At 41.1% G+C, this 27,651-nt stretch overlaps 2 protein-coding genes and 1 non-coding gene across 3 annotated transcripts in view; 2 read left to right on the top strand and 1 right to left on the bottom strand.

Annotated features, from left to right (window-relative positions):
• The window catches only part of LOC144696553 (small integral membrane protein 29-like), a 111,590-nt gene extending 100,903 nt beyond the window's left edge, over positions 1 to 10,687 (top strand). Inside the window, exon 6 of the mRNA XM_078567965.1 lies at positions 10,208 to 10,687. The gene's annotated coding sequence lies outside the window, so the exon portion shown is untranslated. The remainder of the gene's footprint in view (positions 1 to 10,207) is intronic.
• Positions 10,688 to 16,741: 6,054 nt separating this feature from the next.
• The window catches only part of hmga2 (high mobility group AT-hook 2), a 135,987-nt gene continuing 125,077 nt past the window's right edge, over positions 16,742 to 27,651 (bottom strand). The window contains exon 5 of the mRNA XM_078567963.1: positions 16,742 to 19,521. Within this exon, the coding sequence (XP_078424089.1) occupies positions 19,486 to 19,521 (36 nt within the window). The 3' untranslated portion in view covers positions 16,742 to 19,485. The remainder of the gene's footprint in view (positions 19,522 to 27,651) is intronic.
• Positions 23,711 to 23,782, top strand: trnav-cac (transfer RNA valine (anticodon CAC)). Its single transcript has one exon. It is a non-coding gene; the product is annotated as a tRNA-Val (tRNA).

Here is a 27,651-nt window from a genome sequence, read left to right as displayed (position 1 = left end):
AATGTTTCTGATCCGTGACCTAACCCCTGCCTGTGCCCCTTATCCCTTAACACATTTGGATAACAAAAATCTATCAATCTCTGTTTACAATTGACAATTAATCCAATCATTGTGAATTGGAATATTTTAACTGAGTCTTAAGCAGTGCAGCATTTGTATGCAATCTTGTGTATCTATTTTTATTGCCTTAATGTTGTCACACTTTATAATGATGTATTACTGTTGGAAAGACATGATGAATTGGAACTCTTTAGACCTGGCTTAGTGATTAAATGGTTCCTACATTCCGAAATGAAATGTTCCAAAAATAATGATATGGTACGGTTGAGGTCTCTGAGGTAAAGATATGTTCTTTCCAAATATTAAGGACCATAACTTGGTTGATATATCCAAGTTCTTAAAATAGGGTTCCTGAAAAAGCTTGTATTGTGACCTTCTGATCCTTCCATTTTGCCATATACCTGTATTTGTCCCCTCTGCTCTTTCCAATTCATTCAATTTAATAGCTATTCTGGTTTTTCCTCCTCAGCAAGGTATTCCACAGTGGCCCTTAGCTCAGTAATTCACTGGTCATGCACAGTTAAGGTTTCCTCCAGTCCTATAAATCTTTGTTGGGTTTGTGTTGGAGTGATAGTAAGAACTTTCGCATCAGCACATCAGCTCCCAAATTGGTAACAAACACTCAAAATCTGCCTTAGGGATCGCATTTCCCTGGTGCACACCACCATATTTGAATTTGACTGATGATCCATATTAAAGAAGATGGCATGCAGCCAACTGGGTAGAAGCATGGTTGAGACTACATCATGCTGAGCATTCTGAGTACTATTTTTATGCTGGCTGTGCTGTGATTTGTGGGAATTTTTCATTGCATAAGCATCTTTGCTCTATGATTTATACACTCATAAACATCAGGAAAGACAGTTACTTATTAAAACTAGCAATTCAGTGGCCCAGAATGCTAAAAAAATTGTTAGCAAATGTCCATGTCAAATCACATCACCAGAAGTCATTCAAAGCATTATTCAAGATAGGCTGTTGCTGTATTGAGTTGGCGCACCAATATACAGAGTCAATGAATGGGAGAGATGTATCAGTAAGTCCTCATGCATTATTGAGCTCACAGTTGCTTTTCTGGAAATGTACTAACTAGGGGACAAATCCTTCTAAAGGAACAGATGGTTGGACATTAGCATTATCTCAGATAGCGGATGGAAGACTACAGATCTTTGATAACTATCATAAAATGCTTTAAAATAGATAAATATTAATTTTAGCTCAATGTAAAGGCTTTTCCTATTCTTACACCTCATGCTGTTAAACGAGCTTGTTGAATGCATTTACATTTATTGTTCAGTTTTGTGAGGAGCATATTAGTGTGGTTGATTACTGTGCCAGCCTTTTACCTCTATTTCATTAAAATCTATTCTAAACTGATGAGACTTTAGATTTCTCTTTGCTGTGTATAATAAATTTGCATAGCTCCTTACTAGCCATCTTGGTGTACACTTTGAAGTTTCTTGAGTGCTCCAAAATTGTTTAGAATTGTTGAGAGGGAATTTTAGAGCCTAAGGGCCGGCATGAAAGCATGGCTAGTAATGGTCGAGCGCTTTAATGGGGAAGGTGCAAGATGCTAGAATTGGAGGAGCAGAGAGATCCTGAAAGGTTGTAATGCTGGAGAAGGTTATAGAGATATGGAGGGCCAAGGCTACAGAAGTATATAAAAACAAGGATGAGAATTCTAAATCAAAATGTTGTCAAACCAGAAGCCGATCCAGGTTAGCAAGCACAGGGGGTGGTGGGTGAACAGGACACGGCCTGAGTTAGGATATAGGCAAAGGGTTTCGGAGTTCAAGTTTATAGAAGGTGAAAGGTGTGAAGCCAGCCAGGAGAGTATTTGCAAAATACTGCGGGTTCTGGAAATTTGAAAAAATAAAGTGCTGGAAAAACTCAGCAGGTCTGACAGCATCTGTGAAGAGAGAAACAGAGTTAATGTTTTAAGTCCAATATGCCTCTCGTTTGGAACTGAGGAGAGGTAGAAAATCTACTGGTGCAGTAAGTTTACTGCAACCAGGGTTAAGGTACATAGCTGGGAGCTTTACACTTTCTCTCCACAGATGCTGTCAGACCTGCTGAGTTTTTCCAGCAATTTTTGTTTTTGTTTCAGATTTCCAGCATCTGCAGTATTTTGCTTTTAGCTTTACACTGTGCCTAGCTTGTCTGAAAATTGATGCTGATATTGAGAACTCGAACTAGGGAAAGTTTCCATGCCCCAGCACTAACATCCCATCGCATTATTGCAGTTTTGTGCTTATTAAAGAGAAATAATGTTGCACTGTTTATCTCACTTACTCAGAACAAGAGGGGTTCCTACGAAGGGTTGATATATTCTACCCTCAGCATCAATGCATGGTTTACTTATTTTTATTTTTACAGGAAAAAAATCACTACATCGTCAATTTTTCCTCACTTTCCGATTTAACTTATGGATAAAGAGCCTACTTTGCCATTCAAGATCATAAGTGATCTTCTACTTAAACTCTACCTTCCTGCACTATCCCAATATCACTTAATTCCTTTAGTACCCCAAATTCTATCATATTCTATGTCGATACTGGGTGGGTATCTGTCTTCTCCAAGAAACTGCTTCTGGAAAAATTGCACTGAGGCAGTTTCATGTCAGGCAATCGGCATGCCAAATTTGCCAGCTTGCCTGCCCTCTAGCTCACCAATCAAAATCCGAGCCCACTATCTCTGCAAAACTCTTGTTGTCATCTGGTCTAGAGGTTATGTCCTTATTTCTTTGCTTAAACAGATTTCTTCAACCATTATTGAAGTTTAATTTCTCAATTTTTTAGCTTTCCCACAATGTTGACCAGTCAAGATATAACTGCAACATGGTGAAGCCATCCCATATAGTGCCTTGGTTTTTTTTATCTCTCTCAACTAGTGGGAATACATCTTCACTCACCTCCTCCCAGAATGAACAACTGAGATAAAGAATACACTACAGCTTGCAAACTGTTCTAGTTAGTATCTGTTGATAAATACATACAGATATAGTGGCCTGGATTTTACACTATGAATAACAGTGGTCTATCAGCATCACAGTTATTATGTAGTAAATTCGACAGCACCTTCTAGCATCTGCACATATGCAGTTAAATATGGAAATCCAGAAGTTACTGTCCATTGCGCCCTACTTCTTGAGCCGGTTCCTCGCCAATAGACTCGACACTGGAATACATGTAAGTATTACGCACTAAACACAGAAGAAAAAGTTAGGATTGGCACATTCAGGTGTAAATGATTTTTTTCTAATGGTATGGTGGATCTTAATTACTGTCAAACAACTTCTCTGACATTGAAAATTTACCTTTGCAAGTGTGCCATTTCATTCCTTAGCAATTTAATTATTTTTCAAGATTTTAAATGTCAAATTAAAATGTTTATTTAACTTCTTTGCCTCCCTCTTAATCCCATCTTTGTTTCCCTCTTTCTGTTTATAATTTTACAATGAATAAAATACCCCAATTCAAACACTATGGGCTGACATTTCCAGACCCTATGCTGACAGGGTTGGAGGCGGGGAGCTAGGAAAGTAGCAGGTAGCTGCATTGAGATGGATCCCCACACCCACAACCAGGGACATTCCCAGGAACAGTTTGGGAATCAGGTCGGCTGCCTGCATCAAAGTTGGGTAACCACTTAGTGCAATTAAGGCCCACCTTAGGGGCCATTTTGCGCTGATGTTGGTATTTTATCAACATTGGAGTGGCACCCCCCACCCCAGTCATGTGCTGAGGCTGCCAACTCAATCAAGCCAGCCTCCCGACGGAAAGTCTGGGTGGGGCCCAACGAAGTAGGATTCTCCATGCCCCAATGGAAGGGCCACAGGCATGAAAGACAACATCCGGGTCCATGAATAGTCCTCGGGGGGTGGGGGGGGGGGGGGGGCGCGGCAGGTGGGTTTCCCCTCCAACCCAATGGCCCTACCAGCTTCAGGCCTCTTTCATGACCCCTTCTAATAAGGCAGCCAAGGGCACCCACAAGTTGAGGCACCCTTGCTTGCTTGCCTCGGCATCAGCCATCTCTCCTGGTGGGTCTGCTGCTCTGACATTGCTGTGTTTCCTCAGTTTGGCCTTGCAGCCTCGGCAGCCCACTCACCATCCTTAATAAGACAGTGAGTGCAGAGGCGAATTCGGAGGCTACCTCCCAGAAGGTTGTTCCGGCAGGCATGCTGATGACACGGGTGGGCTCAGAGCTCCCATATAGGCCCAACGCCCACCAGAAAAAAAAGCTCGACATGTCTGTGAGGATTCTTCAATCTGTTTAGTTGAAGAGACATACTTATGCTTGGTTTGCTGTCACATGTCACAGATCCCCTATAGAGGGCACTGTGCTGAAAAAGATCAATAATTACTGCTAGATGCTGCTCAAAAGCCAGCATAATGTCTGAGAGTGTCATTCCTTCACCGCAAAATCTGATATTTCTACATGCACCCTTTATGCTTCCCTCTCTGAAGAAGCATTAACCTCATCTCTACCACTGCCTGGATGGCCAGACAGAATACAGGCTCCCTTGTTAAATAAAATCACGGACAGGAACGCCCATTGCGTATTTTGTCGCAGGAAATTTAAAGCTATATTGTTGAAATGGCAAGCAGTGGTATTACATGTTTTGGCTCCCTTTTAAGACAAGTCATGCCATAATTATGTGCTTTGGGAACTTATTTTTGAGTAATGCAACGTTTAATACATCTGTAGTAGTCTGCATATACTTATCCATCTTGCACAACAGCATATGGGCACCAGAAATGTACAATTGAAGTGAAACTAATTAGGGATTCTAATCTGGTAGCAACAATCTTTACTTATTGCATTTTTACTTTAAGCATATTTAACAAGTGGCTACATTAAATTCATATCCAGCAGCCTATAATTGCTACAATTGAATTGAGCACTCTATCGTCATGTGTGAAAGTAGAGGGACCTAAGCTTCCTATCATCGCTGCAACTGGCCATTTTCCAGCTTTGGAGTCATTAATATACAGTAAGTGAGCTCAATTGCCTTTGCTGGGGAGCTGCATCTGTTTTACAACAGAAGCGATCCAGGGGCTCTTGCAGCAGAGTAAAAAGGTGGTTTCTTTATTGCCTGCAAATAGAATGTATTTTTTTTATTCCAACAGTTATTGCCCATCCCTAATTGCTCCTGAAAAGGTGGTGGTGAGCTTCCTTATTGAACTGCTACTGGTGTAGGTACATCCACAGTGCTGTTAGGGAGGGAGTTCCAGGATTTTGACCCATTGACATCAAAGGAACGGCGATATATTTCCAAGTCAGGATGGTGAGTGGCTTGGAGGGGAACATTCCAGGTGGTGGTGTTCCCATGTATCTGCTGTCCTTGTCCTCCTAGATGGTAGTGGTCGTGGGTTTGGAAGGTGCTGTCTAAGGAGCCTTGGTGAGTTCCTGCAATGCATTTTGTGGATGGTACACACTGCTGCCACTGTGCTTCGGTGGTGGAGGGAGTGAATGTTTGTGGAAGGGATGTCAATCAAACAGGCTGCTTTGTCCTTCTTGAGTGTGGTTAAAGCTGCACTCATCCAGGCAAATGACTTGTTCCTTGCAGATAGTAGACAGACTTTGGGGAGTCAGGAGGTGAGTTACTTGCAGCAGGATTCCTAGCCTCTGACCTGCTTGTAGCCACAATATTTATATGGCTAGTCCAGTTCAGTTTCTGGTCAATGGTAACCCCCAGGATGTTGGTAGTGGGGAATTCAGCGATGATAATACCATTGAATGTCAAGGGGTGATGGTTAGATTCTTTTTCTTGTTGGAGATGGTCATTGCCTGGCACTTGTGTGGCCCGAATGTTACTTGCCACTTGTCAGTCCAAGCCTGGATATTGTCCAGGTCTTGCTGCATTTGGACACAGACTGCTTAAAAATTAAAAATCTGATCAAGATATTCTCACCTGGCCAGACCTGTGCACTACTCTGGTTTGAAAGTGCTTGCAAATGCTCCTCTCCCAACAATGCCTGTGCTGCCTCAGCCAGCCCCTGAATGTTGCAAGACGTGCTTTGGGAACTTATTTTTGACTAATGCACAGTTTAATATATCTATAGTAGTCTGCATATACTTTTCCATTTTACTGCAATATTTAAACCAGATGGGGTCAGGCGTAGGCCATTCAGCCCTCAAGCCCATTCTGCTATTCAGTTTAATCATGGATGCTCATATGATCATAAGAAATAGGAGCAAAAGTAGGCCATTCAGGCCATCAAGCATGCTCCACCATTCAATAAGGTCATGGCTGATTTAATTGTGGCCTCAACTCCATTTTCCTGCCTACTCCCATAAGCCATGACTCCCTTGTCAATAAAAATCTGCCCAACTCAGCCTTGAATATCAATGACTCAGCCTCCACTGCCCTCTGTGGAAGAGAATTCTAACTAACAACCCTCTGAGAGAAATTCCTCCCCATCTCTGCTTTAAATGGGAGCCCCCAGTTATATATTTCCCTACAAGAGGAAGCATTCTCTCAGCATCTACCCTGTCAAGCCCCCTCAGGTTCTTATATATTTCAATAAAATCACCTTTCATTCTTCTAAACTCCAATGAGTATAGGCTCAACCTGCTCACCCTTTCCTCATAAGGCAATCCATTCATCCCAGGAGTCAACCTACTGAACATTCTCTGAATTGTTTTCAGTACAAGTATATACCTCCTTAAGTAAGGAGACCAAAACTTGTATACAGTACTTCAGGTTCGGTCTCAGCAATGTCCTGTACAGAGGTAGCAGACTTCTCTACTTTTATGCTTCATCCCCCTTGCAATGAAGGCCAACATTTCATTTGCTTTCCTAATTACTTGCTGTACCTCCATGCTAACTTTTCTGTGATTCATGTACAAGGACATCCAGACCCCTCTGTACTACAGCATACTTCAGTCTCTCTTCGTTTAAATGAAATTCTGCTTTTCTATTCTTCCTGCCAAAGTAGACAACATCACATTTTCCGACATTATACTCCATCTGCCATTTTTTTCCCCCACTTACCTAACTATCTATATATCCCTTTGTAGACTCTTTGTATCCTCCTCACAACTTGATTTTCTTTGTATCATCAGCTAATTTGGCTACAATACATCAGTCCCTCCATGCAAGTCATTAATGTAGGTTGTAAATTGTTGAGGTCCCAGCTGATCCCTGCGGCACTCCACTAATTACAGTTTGCCAACCTGAAAATGGCCCCTTTATCCTGACTCTGTTGCCTGTTAGTCAATCCTCTATCCATGCTAATATATCACCCCCAACTCCATGAGCTCTTATCTTGTACAGTAACTTTGATGTGGCACCTTATCGAATACCTTTTGGAAATCCACATACACTACATCTACTGGTTCCCCTTTATCCACCCTGCTTGTTACATCTTCAACACTAATAAATTTATCAAATATGATTTTCCTTTCACAAAACCATGCTGTTTCTGCCTGACTGCATTATGATTTCCTAAATGTCCTGTTATTATCTCCTTAATAATGGATTCTAGCATTTTCCCAATGACAGGTGTTAGGCTAACTGGCTTATTGTTTCCTGCTTCCTGTCCCCATCTTTTATTGAATTGCAGTGTTACATTTGTGCTTTTCCAATCCACTGGGATTTTTCCAGAATCTAGGAAATTTTGGAAGATTCAACCAATGCATCCACTATCACTGCAGCCACTTCCTTTGAGATCCTAGGATGCAGGCCATCAGGTCAGCCACTAGCCGTTTTAGAATTCCTAGTATTTTTCCTCCAGTGATTGTGATTGTTTTGCATTCCTCCCTCCCTTTTTCCCCCTGTTTTTCTCAGCCTCACCCTAAGGGACCAACATGCGCTTTTGTTACCCTTTTCCTTTTTATATACTTGAAGAAGTTTTTACTGCCTGTTTTCATATTTCTTGCTAGTTTTCTCTCATACTCCAATTTTTCTTTCTTAATTAATTTTTTTTAGTCACCCTTTGTTGGTTTCTAAAATTTTCCCAATTTCTGGCCTACCACTAATCTTTGCAGCATTGTACATCTTTTCTTTCAATTTGATACCATCCTTAACTTCCTTAGTTAGCCACAGGTGATACGTATTTCTTGTAGTCTTTCTTTCTCAATGCAATATATCCTTTTTGAGAGTTATGAAATATCTCCTTAAATGGATGCCTCTGCTCATCTACCATCTTACCTTTTAACCTATTTTCCCATTCCACTTTAGTCAACTGTCTTCATAACCTTTATTTAAGACACTAGTTTCAGAGCCAAATTTCGCACCCTCAAATTGAATGAGAAATTCCATCATATTATGATCACTGTTACCTAAATGATCCTTTACTAACATTAATTAGTCTTGTCTCATTACACATTGCCAAGCCTAAAATAGCCTGTTCCCTGGTTGGTTCCAGAATGCATTGTTCTAAGAACCTGTCCTGAATATGCTCTATGAACTTATCCTCCAGGCTACCTTTGCCAATTTGTTTTGTCTAATCTATATGAAGATTAAAAACTCCCATGATTATTGCAGTACCTTTCTTACAAGCCCCCGTTATTTCTTGATTTATACTCCATCCTACACCGTAGTTACTGTCAGGGGGCCTATAAAACATTACCACAAGTGACTTAATTCCTTTGCCATTTCTTATCTCTACCCAAGCTGATTGTATATTTTGATCTTCTGAATCAAGATCAGTACTGTACTTATCTCATTTATTAACAGACCTACCCCACCTCCTTTTCCCTTCTACCTGTCCTTCTGAAATGTTAAATACTCTTGCATATTCGGGTCCCAGCCATAGTCACTTTGCAACCATGGGTGGAATCTTATGCCATCCCCTGTGGTGAGTTTGATGGTGGGGGACATTTAATCAGGCAGGAGGATAGCGGTATGGACCCAATCACCTCCCTGCCTCCACTGTGATTAAGTTCATGGTGGGAAGGCCCATGGACTGCCTAGGGCCTCATCCCACCATCGCTGGTATTCAGCACTGGAGCGGTGGGCATTGGGGTGCTCGCCATGCAGGAAGCATGACAAGCAGACCCATATGGGAGTTGTTTGCGGGCTCCCAGCGGGAGGGGGTCGGGGGGCCTGGGGGTCCCTTGTTCAAAGGCAGCCAGCACCTAATCAAGGGACCCAGCATCGGGAATGGGGAGCCAAGAGAGTGCTGCTGACTACCCTCTTGCCATCACTCAACTCTGGCCTGGGATCCAGTGTCAATCTTAGACTTCAGGCGGGTGTTGTACCGGCAGCAGCCTTTACCTCCCCATTGATTGGCCTCTAATTGGCTGGCAAGCAGGACTTCTGCCAGTGGGGTCCTTGATCCTGGGGAAGGCCTTGCCACTGGCCTATCACGTGCCTAACTGAAACAACTTGCAGTGAGCCTTCCCTAAAAGAGGTGATGCGGGGCTCTTGCCCTCTCTCTCCAGCCGGTGACTAAGATCCCTGTCGCCTCCACCCCCCCGCACCAGATTCCATTCCATGTCTCTGTGATAGCTATCATATCAGACTTGTTTATTTCTATTTGTGCTATGATGTGTTGTGTGCAATATGGAATATTAATCATTAGTTTTATCAGTTGGTATAATGCCTTGGATTGTATTTGAAAAAAAGAAAAGGAACAGCTAGAATTGCAAAGACACTGTTTTAAAATGGCTGCAGAAGTCACTTGACCTGCAAATTGGCAATGTTTCTAGCAGCCTCCGAAAGTGGATTACCAGGGGACATGTCTAGGCACTTCCCTGGTGGACTTCACACCTGCCATTGTCTGAACACTCTGCAAAACATAAGGACAATAGGCCACCAGACTTCCTGACTTCAGAAACTGCCAGAAGAACAATGAAGCTCATTATGCAAGGAGGGTGCTAAGGACCCGCTATCTGTTTCAGTGGCATCTTGATAACTTTGGCAATGGGAGATCGAAGCTCCTTCATTAATATGAATTGCCCCCCATTGTGAGCCAATAGCAGCTGTCACATGATCAGAACCCCACTTGTGAAAAGCTATTATTATAATTTTAGAAGAGTCTGATGAAGAGTCATACGGACTGGAAATGTTGACTCTGTCTTCCTCTCAGATGCAGTGAGACCTGCTGAGTTTTTCCAGCAATTTTTGTTTTTGTTTCAGATTTCCAGCATCTGCAGTATTTTGCTTTTATATTATTATAATTTTGTCTGTTTGTTACAGCAAAAGAGGAATCTGCAGAATGCAGCAGTAACAGCAAAAAGATTGCAGAATGTAACGCCATCTCTCTCCCTGCTCTTCTCAAGTTTGGATCCTTTCTCAGTTACATTTTGGAATACATCACAGAGATAGAGAATTTTAATCAAAAGAAGCTTCAAGTGCCATAGAATCCACTTTGGAAGAAGATGAATTACAGTTAAAAGAGACTGTCTCCAGAAAAACAACCAGCTTACATCAGTCATGACACACCTGGAATTTAAAGACCACCAAAAGAACGTCGGAACACATATTTATTTTCTTTCTTACTAATTTTTAAGTCTTATCACTTCCAATTCCTCTGCTCTGTAACTTGTTCTGTTTTTGCATGCTAGTGTGTGTGTGTGTGTGCGCTGCAGGATTCAGGATGTGTTTTTACCTTTTTAGTAAGTCACATGCTTTTACCTGAGTAAGTTTTAACAATAAAACTACCTCCTTACTTGTTAACTCTAAAAATCTGCCTATTCTTCATATAGCTTTACATATGGTCAAGTACATACTGAATTGAAAAATCACAACTTTTTTAAGTAGCCAGCCTCAGGAATGGGAAAGGAGAATTTACTCATCCCTCTGGACTTGGTTGTGATAGCTATCAATTAATTGTAATGATCTCAGCTGATGTTACTACTGGACAAATCAGATCCCAGCGGGAAACCTGGCTTGATAGATTTCAACTTTTTTTCACAAACCATGGAGGTAAGTTACTGAACAAATTCACAGGAGTCTGCTGATGAACTTTTAAAAAGAATAAAACATTTGTTAAACAAGTGAAAATAAATATATTATACCCAGACAAAATGGTTGGAAAGATCTCAATACAAACATGAGTAAGTGATTCAAACATTCATGATTCCTTCACCCCAGCTATATCTTCACAGACACATATATATTTGGAAAGATAAGCCAATTTACCACATCTAGCTTATACTCTAATATTCAGAGTAAGTATGCGGAACATGAGAACTATCTGGTAAACTGTGGTCAGATGCACCATGCTCCAAAGTAAATTACAGATACGGCTAAAGCAGATTCTATGGATTTCTAAACAGCCCACCCAGAGGCTTGTCACACCATGAGCCAAGTGGTCTCACTGAAACTCTGTCTTTTTCAAAAGATTCCAAGCTCCACATTTGAAGAACTCACCTGGGAATGCTCTCCCAACATCGCTCCGACTCGAACGTTTTCAACAAAGAGCCACCTCCAGAGCTTCAACCCCACCTTCTGAGATTCCTTTCCTCTGGATCTCTAAGTACACTCAAGCTTCACCTTCCAAGCACATTTTCAGCTCTTCCGCTGTGCCAAGCAGAAGGCCACAGCTCCAAAAGGGTACCTGTTCCTTATGGCCTGTAGCATGGAGTCACCAACCTTCGGCTGCCCTCTCAGATTTTCACGGCTTCTCTACAGTCCACTTTGCTTCAAGTCTGCTCCCCGTTGTTTTTAATTTACTAATTAGTTTCAAGTTTAGAATACCACCCAACAATTATCCAGTTATATTATGTTTAACTCATCATGCTTCGAATTTAATATAACACTTAACATCTATCCTGTACCAGTTTAAGCTACTGCCCCAGTTTAGAGGGGAAGGAAAAACACTTATTGGTTTCACTCTCTGTGGCTCTATTTTTAAAATTATGCCCTCTTGTACTGAATTCTCCCATTAGATTAAATAATTTCTGTGTATCTACCCTATCCTTTACCATTTTGATTAGATCAACCTTTTAAACTCTCGGGAACACAAGCCAAGTTTATGCAAGCTTCCACATAATTTCACTCTAAATCCTGATAAAATTTTGGTGAGATTGCACTGTACCTGCCCCAAGGTCACTATATATTTTCAGAAGTTTGGTGCCCAAAACTGAACAAATACTCCAAATTGGGGTCTAACAAAGGCTCTGCATCATTGTTTCTTCATGACCCTCTTGAGATAAAGACCACCAACCCATTAATCATTTTGATTACCGTTTATATCTGTGCACTAGCTTTTGGTATTTGTGTACATGGACCTCCCTTTGCTCTTTCACAACTCCTAGTGGCAGCAGCCAATTTGAACCTCTGACCCAAAGTAACTAACCCTCCCATTGAACTCCATCTGCCATAGTTTTACCCAATCACTTAAGCATGTTTATGGTCCTTTGTAACTTCCTGCTACCATCTATACAAGTTAGTGTAATCTGCAAATTTGGATATACAATCTCTTCCTTCATCCAAGACAGAGACCCCAGTAAAGATCACAAAGAACACCACTTGTCACAGACTGCTAACCTGAGAATGTTCCCTTTATTCCTACTATCTTCTACCTCCCATCCAATTACAAATCCTGTCACAAGGTTAACTACAAAGCTGTGCACTTTATTTTTGCCATAATCTCCCGTGCAAAACCTTATAAAATGCCTTCTCGAGGTCGATATCAGCAACATTCGTGTACACTCCCCTCTAAACTGTGCTAGTGTTACAATTTTGAGGTTTATATGATTATTATATTTTGGGACCGTATCTTTAAATTTTGGGTAAATAAAGAGAGGTCATGTAACCTGTTCTGAAGTCTGCCTGACAGTGAGCCTGGATGGCTTGATTGTTAGAGACCAAAGGAAGGTTTAGATTATTTTACCGAGTAGAAGGTACAAGGTATTTACGCTTGGAGACAATGGCAGCAGTCTCTACAGTTTCTTATGACGAGACTCTGAGTCTCCCAAAGGCCCAGAAAGGTGTTGAAGGTATTGAGTTGTAAACAGCTCGATAACAGTTCTATCTGAATGCAAGGTTCATGTGTTTCACATTAATCATGGAGATTTGATAAGAGGTATTCAAGATCAGGAGGGGCCTAGACAGAGTAGATCAGGAAAAACTGTTCCCACTGGTGGAAGGATCAAGAATGAGAGGGCACAGATTGAAGGTGATTCGCAAAATAAGCATTGGAGACATGAGGAGATACTTTTTTATGCAGCGAATAGTTAAGATCTGGAATGTGCTGCCTGAGAGTGTGGTGGAGGCAAGTTCAATCAAGGCATTCAAGAAGGAATTGGATTATTATCTGAAAAGGGAGAATGTGCAAAGTTACGGGGAGAAGTCGGGGGAATGACACTTGGTGCATTGCTTATTCGGAGAACTGACAGACATGATGGGCTGAATGCCCTGCTTCAGAGCTGCAATAATTGCGTGACATTGCCACAAGGAAGAGGGCAGAGGAAGGTATTTTTGAGATAAGGTGGGTTACAGGCTTCCCTACAAATCAATGGGTATCACAGACAGACAGTGGAGGTTCTGTGTGGTCCCCAGAGAGAAAAGGCTGCTTTGCGAGCTACCACAGACGGATGCAGGAGGGAGTGGGTCTCTAATCGAAGAGACATATCCTGTAGCCATCTAAGGATTCTGGGAGATTTGGCCTGGCATGGCCAGGGGAAGAATCAGCTGAACAGGCTTCACTGCTGGTGGCGAATTTAAGAAACTCTTCAAAAACTGAGGAAAGCACCTGGAGAAGCTCACTCAAAGTTACTACTCGGCAAAACAGGGGCATGGGAACCCATTGGAAGATGGGAACGACTGTGGACTGTTTGATAAAAAATACTGTAATTCCATAGAATGTGCATTGGGTGATATGTATAAAGGAGGATGGTCCTTTCTTAAAGTATAAGTTGCCTACAATAAGAAAATAGTGTTCAGTTGATGTGGGAGTTTTTTTGTCATTTGTTACAGTTAATGTTTTAAAATGTGAAATCTTGCCCTGTCATTCTTTCAGCCAGTAACTGGAAGTTCGAATCTCTCTTTAAAAATAATCAATCTCTATGGATATCATAACACGAATGACCGCCTCAAAAAATTGCAACTAGATTAGTCAGACATGATCTACCCTTCACAAATCCAGTAAGACTCTCTTTGAACAACTGATACTTGTTCAAGTATTAAGTCACTCTGTTTCTGATGATGATGAGGCCTAACAGGCGATTCCTTATGTCCAGTTTTCCTGCAGTGCAAACTGCTGAGGTGGCGTTCCCATCATTTACATGTCTTCAGCAAGCACTTGTCTGTGTATGGAAACTGACCGGTGGGGGAAGCAGGGATGAAGCAAAGCGCATACTTGAATAACTTGCTACATCCTCCACCTGACATCTGCTAAGGCAGAAAGTGTAGCCCAGGGTCAATACTTACATTACAAATTAGTTTATTAAACATTGCATATGATATGCAGCAGTATTGAGACATTGATTAAAGTAGGGGTGAATATTAATGGTAACTTCTATGGCATTGCTCATAGAATGTCTGAGGTGATACTATATTAGGACAGGAGCATCACAACATTGATTGCATAATATATTGTCTGCTGTTAATGAGCTGTCTGTCACCTCCTGTTCCTTAAATGCTCCAAGGTCAAATTGTTGTAAATAGGCACATTCTGTGGTTGATCAGAGGCTAATTGCTAGGGCAATTTCTCCCTAGGTTGGCAGCCACTTGTAAAACCCATTCGCCTCCCCAAAGTCAGAAGAAAGCAACAGAAGATGACTGCCTTTCTTTCTCTTCCACACACATTTTTAAAATGGAACACAAATTCTCATGCGTAACAATGTGCAACAGTTACGTCTTACTCTTAATACTTAAATGTTAGATGGTTTTTCGATTGGTATGATCGGTATCTTTTAACGTGTAATACAGATACAAACTGTTGTTTGAAGTAAAGTTTAAAATTAACTTTCAAATAACACTAAGCTTTTAATACTGTAAGCTAAAAATGTCCCAAGTTGGGGAATTTGGCCATCAGATCAAAAGCCCTGCTATATCCCTATCAGGGCTGAAAGCACCCCACCTTGACACGGCAGAAAGTCAAACTAATAGAAAACCTGGGTGCATGTCAGAAAATCTACCAATTTGGATAGCTCCATCTTTTCATTTCACTGGGATGAATTGCAGCTGACTTTAGAAAAAAATAAATGAAATGCAAATTATTTCCGAGCCCAAAATAATGAAGAGCATGGTGCACTATTCAGATTTGATGATTCAACGCATTGCGTTTCCACCTGATGAATTCCTCATCGTGGCTGTGTCGCTGAGAAGAACTGAGCCTTTGCTGCTGACAAAGAGACAGAAAATGTGCACAAGCTCCCCTGATATACTTCAGCAGCAAGGAAGCTGGCATTGGTAGAACCATGAGAGCCAGTTACCTACAAGCCCCCTCAGCCATGCAATGGTAAATGGCATTCAAGCAGAATGAAGGGAGGCTGGAAAACACAATGGGCAAAATTTTCATCCTGAGGTGGGGAATGACCAGACTGGCAATTTCTTGTTATCGGCCAATGTGCTGGTCTGCCTGTATGTTCCTGCCTCTGGCCACCCAATAGGATGATGGAATGCTGGCTGCAAGCTGGGGTGCGGAGGACGTGCCAAAGCTGCATCCTTCAAAGCACGGATCTGCTGAACTGTGGGGCCACAACTGCGGCACAGACCATCCTGTGGAGATGCACTCCCTCCGCAATGATGACCTGGCAGCTGTGGCCACAGTGTATTTTGTTCCATGTATAAGTCTTCAGAGGGAGCCTTGAGGCACCCTCACAGTCCCCCACTTACAGTGGCAATGCCCAGCTCTCCTAGTGGGGCTGCCTGCTCCCTAAAGCCTTGGGCACCCCCATTGCACCCCACCCCCCCCCCCACCCCCCCACAGCTGTGGAACCTGCCTGCTGTCCTTTATTGGACAGACTCCTGGAGATGGCCTCTTAATTGGCCACCTTCTTGAAAATGTCCAGTGTGCCGCCACAGCCACTTCCATGTACCCATTCCAGCATTAGGATTGGGACCTCGGAACTAAAATTCAGCCCAGTGAGTACCCCTTAGATTATTTATGTGTTTTTTTTTTAAACCTCTCTCCTCCTCTCTATAATGTTTGACTCCTCATTAGGGTGCCAGCTACCTTCAGAAGTTATTCTTCATATTAGAAACTCAATAGTGAATGTGGACTAAAAATTTGACTGTCAGGGCACTGCAGCTGAACATGATCTTGCCCTACCACAAACTCTGATGTCTGCACTTTTAGCAGTGATCAGGAGTGGGGAGACTTGTCTTATTTTCCCATCCCTTCTGCTGGGAAGATTATCGTTTAAGATGGCGGCTTCGCAATTTAAGAGGCCTCCTAGCCACATACTGATGTTTTCAAATATCAAGAAACATGAATATCTGAGCTCTTTAATAAATAACATACAATAAACATTTTTAAAAATGCTAATTACTGCAGTCCTGTCATCCTTCCCATAAAAGATTAAAATTTTATTGCAATGACTCATTTACTGATAGCTCCTACTTATAAATCAGCCTCAATAAACTCAAACTCAACCAGTATTTCAGTTTATGAAACTAAGGGAGATCATTCAAAGGCTATGGCTTTAAAAACACAGGAACCACTTTAGTTCTAAATATTGTAAGTGCTTACATTAGCTTGAAAAAAATCTCTCTCAGGGACGTGTTCGCTCACATAAATTGTTTTGCCAGTATTAAAATGACAAAGTCTAAGAATCAACATGGGGATCACAGAGGTTCTTACATTTATTTGTGCTGAACAGACAGTGATAATCCATGAAAGGAACCTTTTCAGCAAGCAAGCATTTCCAAGTACAATCAGACAGCTTCTCTAAGTGAATAGCAAAGCAATAAAGTTAGACATTCAAGGTACAGGGAGAGTAGGATTTGCAGTCTAACATTTTCAGACTCTCCCCGCAAACCAAGACTACTATTTGTAAAATAGCGAAGAAGTTAAATGTCCAGTCTTATTTTGAGGTGACCAGTCAGGAGAGAACAGTCATATAAAATTTATCTCCCAAAAAAATAAACTATGTATAAAAAATTTATGATGCTCTCTCTGGTCTACTGGCCATAAACAATTGAATAGGTTTTCAGCTCGAAAATGAGGTAACAGTAGGCCCCAAGAGGTAGTAGTGTGTAATTGATTGTACAACATACAGAGAAATACATGATAAACATCAGCATTTGAGAGGCTTCCCAGAGCTAAATGTCCAATAAGTAACCAAAGGCTTCCTTCGTATGCATTAGGCCAAAACCAAGGTAAAACTTCAGAGATACATGGAATGATGCTTCAAACAAATCACAATAACTGTGTTTTTAAAAGAAAACACAAGGCAGTCATTTGTTGCGGGGGGGATACAATTATTGAAAAAATTGGCAGAAATGCAACTAGTTAATACCTCAGCCTTCAATGTCCAGACCGGGTGTGCACCATGTTGCCTGTAGAAGCTGAGAGTATGCCAAGGTTTTACAAATTCTGATGGAAGCCAGAAGGAATCAGCTTTGGTTGTACTTTGGCTCAACACTAAAGCCTTACTGTCACAGATTCTCCTGAGAAACTACACCCTCCCCATCTCCCCGGCCTATTAAATGTTAAAAGTAGCAATATTGACAAGCAGAAAGCAAGATAAAACTCTAAGAAGCATTTTAAAATACATCTGGTTGAAACATTACAAAAATGAAAAAGAGAAAATCACATTTGTGTAAAATACATGAAAATACGAATCAAGTACGTTTCTTACAATCTACTAATTTAAACACATATTCTTGATTGAATTATACAAAAAAACTGAGCTTGTTGCTTCCCACCTACAAAGTTTCAAGTTTCCGTTGAAGGTTTCAGAATAGAAAGTAATTTAAAATGCTTTTGTATCGAAGGTTATTTTTTCCTTTTTTTATTACAAAAATACTTTGATTAGGGATTAGTTGCAGTCCTAAAATTTTAATAATATTTTAAAACTGATGTTGATAGTAACAAGTTCACTCTTTTTTAATGTCTGGAGGTAGGTTTTGGTCAATTGATTAGTTCATTTGCCTTGAATTCATTTGAGGTACAAACTTGGACAGTTATATTTAAAACATTACCCACAAAAATGAAAAATAAAAGCAATAGAGACATTTCAATGTTATTAATTGTAATATAAGAAAAAAAAAATCTGTTAAAAATCATTGAGTAATTCCGTAAAAAATTGTATTCAAGTTAAAAAGTTTGAACAGAAAATGAGTTGCACAAACTGGGAATCAGTAACCTGTTAAAAATTCAGCAATTATATTGCAATGCAGAAATGCTTTCAGGTATTCTTGTTTCCTCTTTTAATATTTAGACTGTATAAAGTAAAATGAATTTAAACAAAATCCAGCTATCAGTGTTTAACCATCCATTAAACCGAAAAAAATATCCTGCATTGTATGTGTATAGCAGCATGTACCCGAGAGACTGTCAAACTAATTGAATCAATCAGAGGTAGTTACAGATAATAGGGTAATATTGCAACTGTCACTAAAAGTGCTGGTTTAACTGAGTATTTCTTATGGATTGGTTGGATGGAGGAGGAATAATTTGAAGATCAGTTACGCAGCGTGTGTTCCCAAAATCAAGAAATGTGTTTGCTTGATCCATCCACATGGCAGTGCATCAGAGGTAAAGTCACCTTTATATGTGGTTCTTATTGGCTGACTGATGAGGAAAATCAGTTCCCTTTCCAAGTTTCAGTGACTTACACTGAAGTGGAATTTCTTGATTTCTGTTTGTTTTCCCTATGGACCTGTAAAAAAAAAGTGTGTCAATCTTTCATCCTTCCCTTCAGTTACTGAATATAATTTTTAGGTGTTGAGTTAACAGCAGAATTAAATGTATGTAAAAAAAAAAAAATCAGCCCCAGGATCTTCCTGAAATTAGAATAAGTGAAAATCAATTAAAAAAAAAAGTCTACTAAAAAGTTTCTATAAGAGCAGTGCCTATCCCTCATCTTTGGTGTTCTATACAGGGTGTATACTAAGTCAAGGGGTGGGTATTTGTGCTGGTAAAGCCCAACCATTTTTAAACAGAAAAGCTGTTTCTCTCAAAATGCCCATATTATGTGCTATGTATATGATGTTTTCTTCTTGCATTATTTTGTGCATTGCAGTGAAAAATAAAACCCTTTTTTTTGACCCACTCACCCTTACTTAGCAGCTCAATAAACTATAAGTATGTTAAGGATTAAAAAGAAAATGGTAATTAAATGTTGCATCATTAATCTGTGTCCCCTGTGTTACAGCAGTGTTTTATCGCTAAACCTGGGCCTGTGAAGGGATTACAAAAAAAGGTGGATAGCAAAAGTCTTTCAGAGGATGTGTTTCTCCCCAGGATAAAGTGGACAGACCAATGTTAACTGGGAAAAAAAATAAGTGGTCAAGGTAGTGTCTTCTCCCTTCAAAAGACCCAACTGCTGAATGAGGTAGAAGTAAAATAGTGTGGTTTCTTAATCTTCCTCTGTGGATGTTCCTTCACCCTCTTCCTGCAAACAAAAACAAATTTGTATTATGTCAGACAGCTTTTTTTAAATAATATTGTCTTGCCCTCCCCTTCCATAGTGACTAGTTCTACAAGCAATGCTGTTATTTTTTTAATTGCCGAGTATTTCGGGAGGCCTCTAACCGGACATGCTTAACCACAGATTTGAGAGAAAGTACATTGATTAAATTCCAGTTAAACCACCATAAATCTCCTACAGCTGATGTCATCACCATGTCTGTGAAACTTAAAAGCCTTAAAGTTTTACTGAAAATAGGTACTCATATACCTGGGCATTGTAAATTATTTAATCCATTTATCAAATATTTACACATTAAATCTAGTCAGCATTCAACATTTAACAGCCCACACCCACCCACCCCCCACCAACAAAAATAACCACGTTTCCAAAACGGCAAAATATTTTACTTTTATTTGCTTGAAAAAAAAGTAAAGCAAAAGACTGTATTATGTGGTTTAACATTTGTCACCTCATAAACTGAGAACTGCCAAAGATGACCACCTTAAAATGGCTTGCAACAGTTTCATAGTTAAATAGATTTGATTTTCCACATGGCTTCATTTTGTCTGGGCTGTTAGCTGACACAATTTATAACTCTCTTCCTTTCCCAGGCCACTACAGTACACCATTCAGTAAAGCATGCCTTAAAGCTTGTCTGCATTATATGACCAAGCTTCCATTCATTAGTGTTTGAAACACTTCAGCTGTGAAGGGGCTCCTAAATGCTACCATGTGTGACACTGCTGCACAAGAGCAGCATGGAGAAAAAACACTAGGTTTTAATCACAGGCCACTGCTCTGCAATCCCTTTTTCAAAGGTTTCCATGATCCCAAAGACCAAAAAGGGTGTAAATCCAGGAAACAAACACACAGTATTAAATGAATGGAGGACAGTTTCAACATATTACTTTAGCTGCATCCAGCCATCGGATTTCACACCACTTTTGTTTAGTCTGCTTTAGGTTATGTGGGAAATGTGGAGTGCATGAAGTGAAGGCCCCCTGCTAACCTAAGGGCCTCAAATATTTAAGCCAGTAGGCTAATGCCTCTTGACTAGGCTGCAGGCCATGACCCTAGGAGACTCTCTGGGGGACATGCAACAGAGAAAGATGTAGCTTGATCAAAGCTTCATATGGGCTAAAGAGGACAAAGTCAAGTGTCAGCTGCCCTATGCCCTAGCCTCTTCAATTAACATTTACATTCTAAAAAGACATGGTTGTCCAGCAGATATACATATTCCTTGCCCAGTACAAATAAGTCAACATAGTTTCCAGGCAAGAACTGGCTAGTTCACCCAAGTGCAATGAACATTAATTCTGCATATGTGGGTTTGACCTTGACAGCCAGACTCTGGTTTATTCACTAAAGTGTCCAAATACCACAGGACCTACTAAACCTATGGGGCTCTGGCTTTAACAATCTCAGCTATCTTCTAGAATGTTTCTCAAATGAAAACAAAAGCAGAGGTTAGTGTTTCATTCATATTCTCAAGCCTGAATTACAGCATGCATTACGAGCAATGTGTAAAGATGTAAAAGGACTATCCCCAGGCTAGAGGTTTCAGTTCATCGCTAGTAAGGCTAAGGGGTCTGACAGGCTCCCTGTACATTTTTTCGCCAAAGGTTTCTGCTTGATAGATGATGTAAAGCTTCTACCTAGAATGAGTGTAACCAGTCATTCATTCAGCCCGCCTCAAAACATTGCATTTAAAATAGCTGGATAACTCTCAAGTGCTTTGAAATCTCTTCCAATTGGCAGGCAAATATATACTAGCATACTATCTGATACCTGAAATGGCTGTTTGCAAAGTTAAGGCACGCTTATTGGCACAAGGATTATAAATACAAATTACATGTGCTGTACATTAGAAAATGGCCTTTAGCAATGAAAAGGAAACTAAACTGTGGGAGATTTGGCAAATCTGCCAACATTACTGTTAAGTCATATTTAGTCGAATTTGAACCTGCATGCTCCAGGTTCCCTTTAATGGAAAATAGACCTAGAAAGGTCTAAACTTCAAAAAAGGAATAGTTGTCTTTCACTGAATAAATTTCAACTCATTAATGTTCAACAGTTATACATTATTTTATCAGAAGTGACAAGCTGAAATGAGCAAGAGTTTAAGAATGTAATTCAATTGGAAGGAAGGATAGGGATCATGACTATCCCAGATAGAAAGAAAAATAAAATAATGAATCTACTTTAAATTCCATATATACCTGCACTTTTGAAACACGTTTACATTTCTGCGAAATTTAGAAGAACTCCAAGACGACCCTTTTATTAAAATGCAAAATTCCCCCACCATTAACCTCGGCTACAAAATTCACAATCACCACGGCTGGTGGATGTTCACACTTATAAATTTTATTTGACCCGTAAAATACAGATTTTTTTAATGTAAAGTGAATCCAAGTACTTTGTGAATATATTCAATACATTTTAATACTATTGTGTTGGAAAGTATAGTGTCTGGAAAAGGTTCAGAGGAAGGACGCTAGATTACATTTAAAGGGCTTCCAGTCACCAGAACTGTCAGAGAGCTGGGGTTATACAGATCAGAAAGATGTAGACTTTGAAGAGATATGATTGGGGTCTTTTAAATAATGAAAGGATTAGACTCGCTCCAAGTGAATAGGCTAATTGAGCATGATAGATTAGGGTGAAGCAAGGGACGTAATTAGAAGTTATGAAAGCATAGAAGTAGGTTAGGTGCTAGAAGGTATTTCTTTTTGCAGAGAGTCATTGACCTCTAAGTTGCAGTGAGCGTGGATTCACTGAAAACTGGAGTTCCTGCCAGTGCTAAATGTATCTACATATAGGAGATAGGCAGGTGTGTGTTACCCAATTATGGTGGTTTCCTTGCATTTGCCTGATAAGCTTTGGGTGTCAGGGAATTTCCATAATTTGGCACACTTTTAAACAATCTTTCTCAGGAGATCACATGGCTACGTGGGAATGGATAATGGTGCCCAGAGGTTACACCATGCCAGATGGAGCATCAGTCCGATGGATCAGCCAGTCCTGGTGTAAGCATTCTGGGTTAGGAACAGGAATCATCCTGGTTTCAAAAGCTCAATGCCATGTTATCTATTTAACTTACTTGGATTTATTTCAATTTCAATAGTTTTATTTCAAGATATTTCTCTCTTTCCTAAATTATTTTTCTCCCTAGGCTGTATCTGAGTGCAAGTGTGAGGAAGGGTTGATCTGCTTTTGGGTGCTTATCAATAACACCCTGTAACAGAAGCTGGGAAGTGTGCCTGGTCTGATCGAATGACAGCTTCCTCACTGCTGAAAACCTCTCATTCAGCTGAGAAATATCAAACCTCTGCTTGAGTAACCGGGCCAAAAAACCATTAGTGCCTGATGGCCAGCGACCTCAGCTGGCAAATGTGCCTGTGTGGAACTGATGGGAGGACAGGATATAGCCTGGTTAGTATTCAAACCCGCCTTGGCTATTTCCCACCATTTCCATACTCACATTGTCATAATGAAACACATGACATACCACCACTTCCAGCCTACCAGAACACTGCAATACTAAGCACCAAAATAAAAATCTTCCTAAAGACAAAAAAGAAAACTTGAAAATGAGAGATTATACCTATTATGCACACTATGAGGCCAAATAAAACCTTGGCAATGTTACTTAAGAGTAAGCCCTGTGCAGGTAAAAATCTCTTCAAAACAAATCTGTATAAAGTATCTCAGATACTTGACTACGGAGCTCCTCAATGTTGTGGCATGTGCTACAGCTGAAACTGCTTTGGAACATTCAATTATAAGACTCAATTAGTAATTTGGAACATACTGTATATGCTTCAGGCAAATATTCAAAAAAATGCTTTACATGTCTGAACAGATGAGAGAGGAAAAGTCGCAGGGAATTGGTGGGTGGTGGGGAGAAATCTGTTGTCACAGGCACCTGCTTAAATCTGGAATTTAGTTGGGAAAAATAAAAAAAATTGAAAACTGACTACTATTGATTTATTATTTATTCAGACATGGAAGGTCCCTGGAAATTTTCCTTCTCGACTTTCTTCTCTCTGCTCCTGAATGCACTGACTCTTGTGGTGGGATGGATCTGAATGCATTGGAAGCCATCCAATGCTACACCCAGTCATTCTACATGCATGACTCTAGATGGTGAGCAAGCGTGACCTCTTCAGCTACTGTAGCTCAGTGGTAGAGCAAATGCTTCACATGCATGAGGCCCTGGGTTCAATCCCCAGCATCTCCACGTCATATGTTGCAAATTTTAAGGCAATAGTGCTAGCTGAGTGGTTAGGGCAATGGGCTATAAAAAAGGATCACAACCAAGTCTGATCATGGTTTCAACCAACACCCGTGACTGCTCTCCTATAAGGGTGGCTAGATGGTAACCAGGAGTGACTTTCTTTCGGTTCCAAGCCCAAAGTTACTAAAGTCGATTGTACTCTCTAAATTATTTGCCAGTTGACTAGGTACCTGAATAGTGACTAGAAATCAAACTTGGGACCTTCTAGTCAATACATTATACCTGAAAGTGCCTGTACCTACCAAGCAGAGAATTCAAATGCTAATATTTAATTAATTGAGGAAATAGCAAAGCTAGTATTGGCTCACTATTTTCGCCTCTGGGTCACAACCTGCCTCCCTGTCTCAACTGTGCTGTTTCTTCACTTTCTGCTTCCAGTAGCCCAGTCAATTATTCGATGCACTGATTTCAGGGAAGTATCTCAGTGTTATAATGATATATATGTATTTATTACAACCACCATTACCAGTATTACAGGTACAGTGTCTCAAAGCAGTTGTCCAAAAACTGTGAAAACCGGACATTTTTAGAATGTGGCATGCATCAATTTTAATTGAATAAAATAAAAAAACTTACCTGAATAATTTGGCTAGGCACTACATTGGTGCGGTGTGGCACTGGACTAGGTATCCGCTTTGCCACTTGCATGCCGGTCTATTCCCGCGCTCTTGATCCTACCCGACCAGGCCTGGCCTGAACTGCCCAACCTGAAATCCGGCAAGGTCGAAAATTTGGCATGGCCTCGGTCCTGAGGTTGCCTTTTTTGAGACGCTGTGCTTATACTATTGCTAATGTAGTGCCTTTAAAGTAGAAACATATGCCAAAATGCCTCACAGAAGCACAACCAAGAAAATGGTGCCTCGTCAAGAAAGGGCATTCCAGGTAGGGTGACCTGAAACCTCAACCAAAAGGTGGATTTTAGTAAGAATCCGAATGCAAGCCGGGGAAATGGAAAAGTTGAGATGTTTACAGAGTATGACATCTAACCTAGGGGCAGTTGTCAATGATGGGGCAAAGGGAAAAGTAGGGGAGCTGCTTTGTGGGATCCAGCCAGATCTAGTGATGGTTCATTAAACCAAAGACATCTGCCAAAGACATTTTCACCTGCGTTCCTAGACTTAAGTGAATGAAGATGCAGGAGGAGGGGTGACGACTAAAGTGAGAGAGTGTAATGATCTTAGCATTAGAATGATTTGGTTCAGTAACTGTGGAGGATACAGGAGTTGGCTGAGAGGGTATGCAATTAATGGCAGGGAACGAAGATGATGGCTTCAGTTTTACCAATGTTTAGCTGAAGGGGTTTGTGATTCATCCATAACTGGGTGTCAGATAAGCAGTCTTACAACACAGATGCATTGGAGGGATCAAATCATGCAGTCAGGCAGTAAATTATAGAAAAGCTACATTTATATTTAGACTGTGAATTTATCAGGGGCAATTAAAGTAAAAGAAAAACTTGCATTTGCATCGCACCTTCCAGGACCTCAGGTAGTCCTAAAGTGCTTCACGACCAATGAAGTATTTTTGAAACGTAGTTACCGATGTCGGAAATACAGCAGCCAATTTGCACACTGCAAGGTCCCTCAAACGATTCATTTACATCCATCCAAGATGGCGGCTACTCAGCAGTAAAAAGTGAAACCTAGATTAGCTGCTCAAGTTTCTGAAAGGTAGTGGCATAGTGGTGTTATCACTGGATGCGAATTCCAGAGACCCAGGGTAATGCTCTGAGGACTTGGGCTCGAATCCCACCATGGCAGATGGTGAAATTTGAATTCAATAAAATCCTGATGATGAAGACAGCTCCAAGATGCTGATTGTTGTAAAAACCCCATCTCATTCACTAATGCCACTTTAGGGAAGGTAGCCCACAGCAATTCACATTTGTAAATGCCATCTCAACAAGGGCAAAAAATGCTGGCCTAGCCAGTGACCCCCACATCCTATGAACAAATTAAAAGGATTTAAGAGGTTGTTTTTTCAGTTGTATCACCCAGCATGAGCAAGATGGGAAAGTTGTTAAAATAGCTGGGCATTACCAGCCCAACTACTCTCATGATTTCAACTCATCCAAATGGGCATGAAAAACAACACAGGCTGGGGGGCATACTTTATGCCAAAAAATCTAAAACCTGATGACTGGGAAGCCAAAATAGAAGCAAACTCACCAGCCAGACCAGCAGAGTGGCCAGATGAGGCCAAGCAAAGTATTTTAATTAACGTTTCTGAGGATCCTTTCTGGACCAGATGGAGAAGGAATGCTCCCGAGCCCACAGGAGACCATGGGCGTTACCAGCCTCATCTTGTCTAGCCCTCCCAGTCCATCTTCCCCATTCTTGCCATTCTCCCCCCAGCCATTAACTTTTTGCCTGGGACTGTTGGCTTGGGCCAGGCCCTCACCCGAATTCCTTCTCCTGCCTGCCGTCTCTGATATCACTTTGTCAAATGTGGATGAAGCTCAGGGGTTAAAATAGCCCAAGCCTCAACAGTGAACTCTCAATGGGACTTCCCCTCCTGTGCAGAATGTACTGGAATATCAACCCCATTACGTATTTAAGGAGGTACATTCAATACAGGGCAGTCTGAATATCTTGGGTTGAATTTTATGGCCCCTTGCCAGCGAATTTGAACATTGAGGGTTGCTTATAAAATAAAGCAACTAGCCTTCCTGCCCACCCACAATCCTATCTCCCAAATTACGGTGGGCGGGGAAGGCATTAGGCAGCCAATTGAGGCCCTTGTGCCTCTGCTGCCACTTTACCCGTGGTAGAGCAAGGCGGGTAGCCCGGTAGCTTTCTCTGCATGGGCTGCTTTTGAGCATGAGGGGGTAGGGATCCTTCTTTGGAAGATCCCCTGTGCCCATCGGAGGCACCGCCCACACCCCTTTAACACTCCCCATCTGGTGCCTCCCTCCCCTGCCCCCTAACCGAGGTCTGCCAGCCAGGCCTGTGCAAAACCCTGGACTTACCTTCAAGTCTGGGCTCCATCACTACTACTTCTTCTTCGGAGACTGCTTGTAACCCCAGCAGTGGCCACCACTTGAACCTGGCCCTGCTGGGATTACAGAGCAGCTGGCTTTTGGGTGGGCAGGCTGATGGAGGGGGGGAGGCGGGTGGTGCGGGGAATATGATGCCCCAAAAAATCCAGTCACTCAGGCTTGGAAGACAGCTTCAAGATATATCAAATACTGAGGCAATCTCACGATGAATGTAGCAACATTTTTCACAAATGGGTTTCTTTAAATTTATATAGTCTATAGGGGTTTATAAATATGTTCAATGGAACGTTTACATTGATCTTCTTTAATACCATCGCAGATGGATACAACATTTGCAGTCTTTCAGATTGACTGTCATACTCCCCATATCTAAAGGCCTCTTGAGGTTTTACAACCCAGCTTGTATAATCAAATTGGAATTCTTTGTGTCCATAGAGACAAAGAAATGAGTTTGCATGTCCAATGGCTCAGCCAGCTCTACAGGGTAGTTGATGAGACATACAGATACAGAACATCCCAAGTTTGATGTCCAGTCTACACCAGGCCAGCTGATCTCCTCATTTCTCCTACAACTGTGGTTGTTACTGGGCTCAATACTTGTTCGTTAAGGACAGGTGGGAAGAAGGCAAGGGATTCTGCCCCAGTTTGCTATCTAGCAATTGCAGTGAGAAGTGCATGCATAAGGATAGCATTGTACTCAGCTGTGAAGCTCCCCAGGTCAAAGAGACTGCTAAAATTTACAGTCAAGGCTCACACTTAATAATGGCTTATTGGTAAAATACCAAAGGGGAACCAGTGCCCATGGCACTATATC

The sequence above is a fragment of the Cetorhinus maximus genome, chromosome 22 (assembly GCF_964194155.1).
Source record: "Cetorhinus maximus chromosome 22, sCetMax3.hap1.1, whole genome shotgun sequence".
NCBI classification, from domain to species: domain Eukaryota; kingdom Metazoa; phylum Chordata; class Chondrichthyes; order Lamniformes; family Cetorhinidae; genus Cetorhinus; species Cetorhinus maximus.
This window is presented reverse-complemented; position numbering and strand designations above follow the sequence as displayed.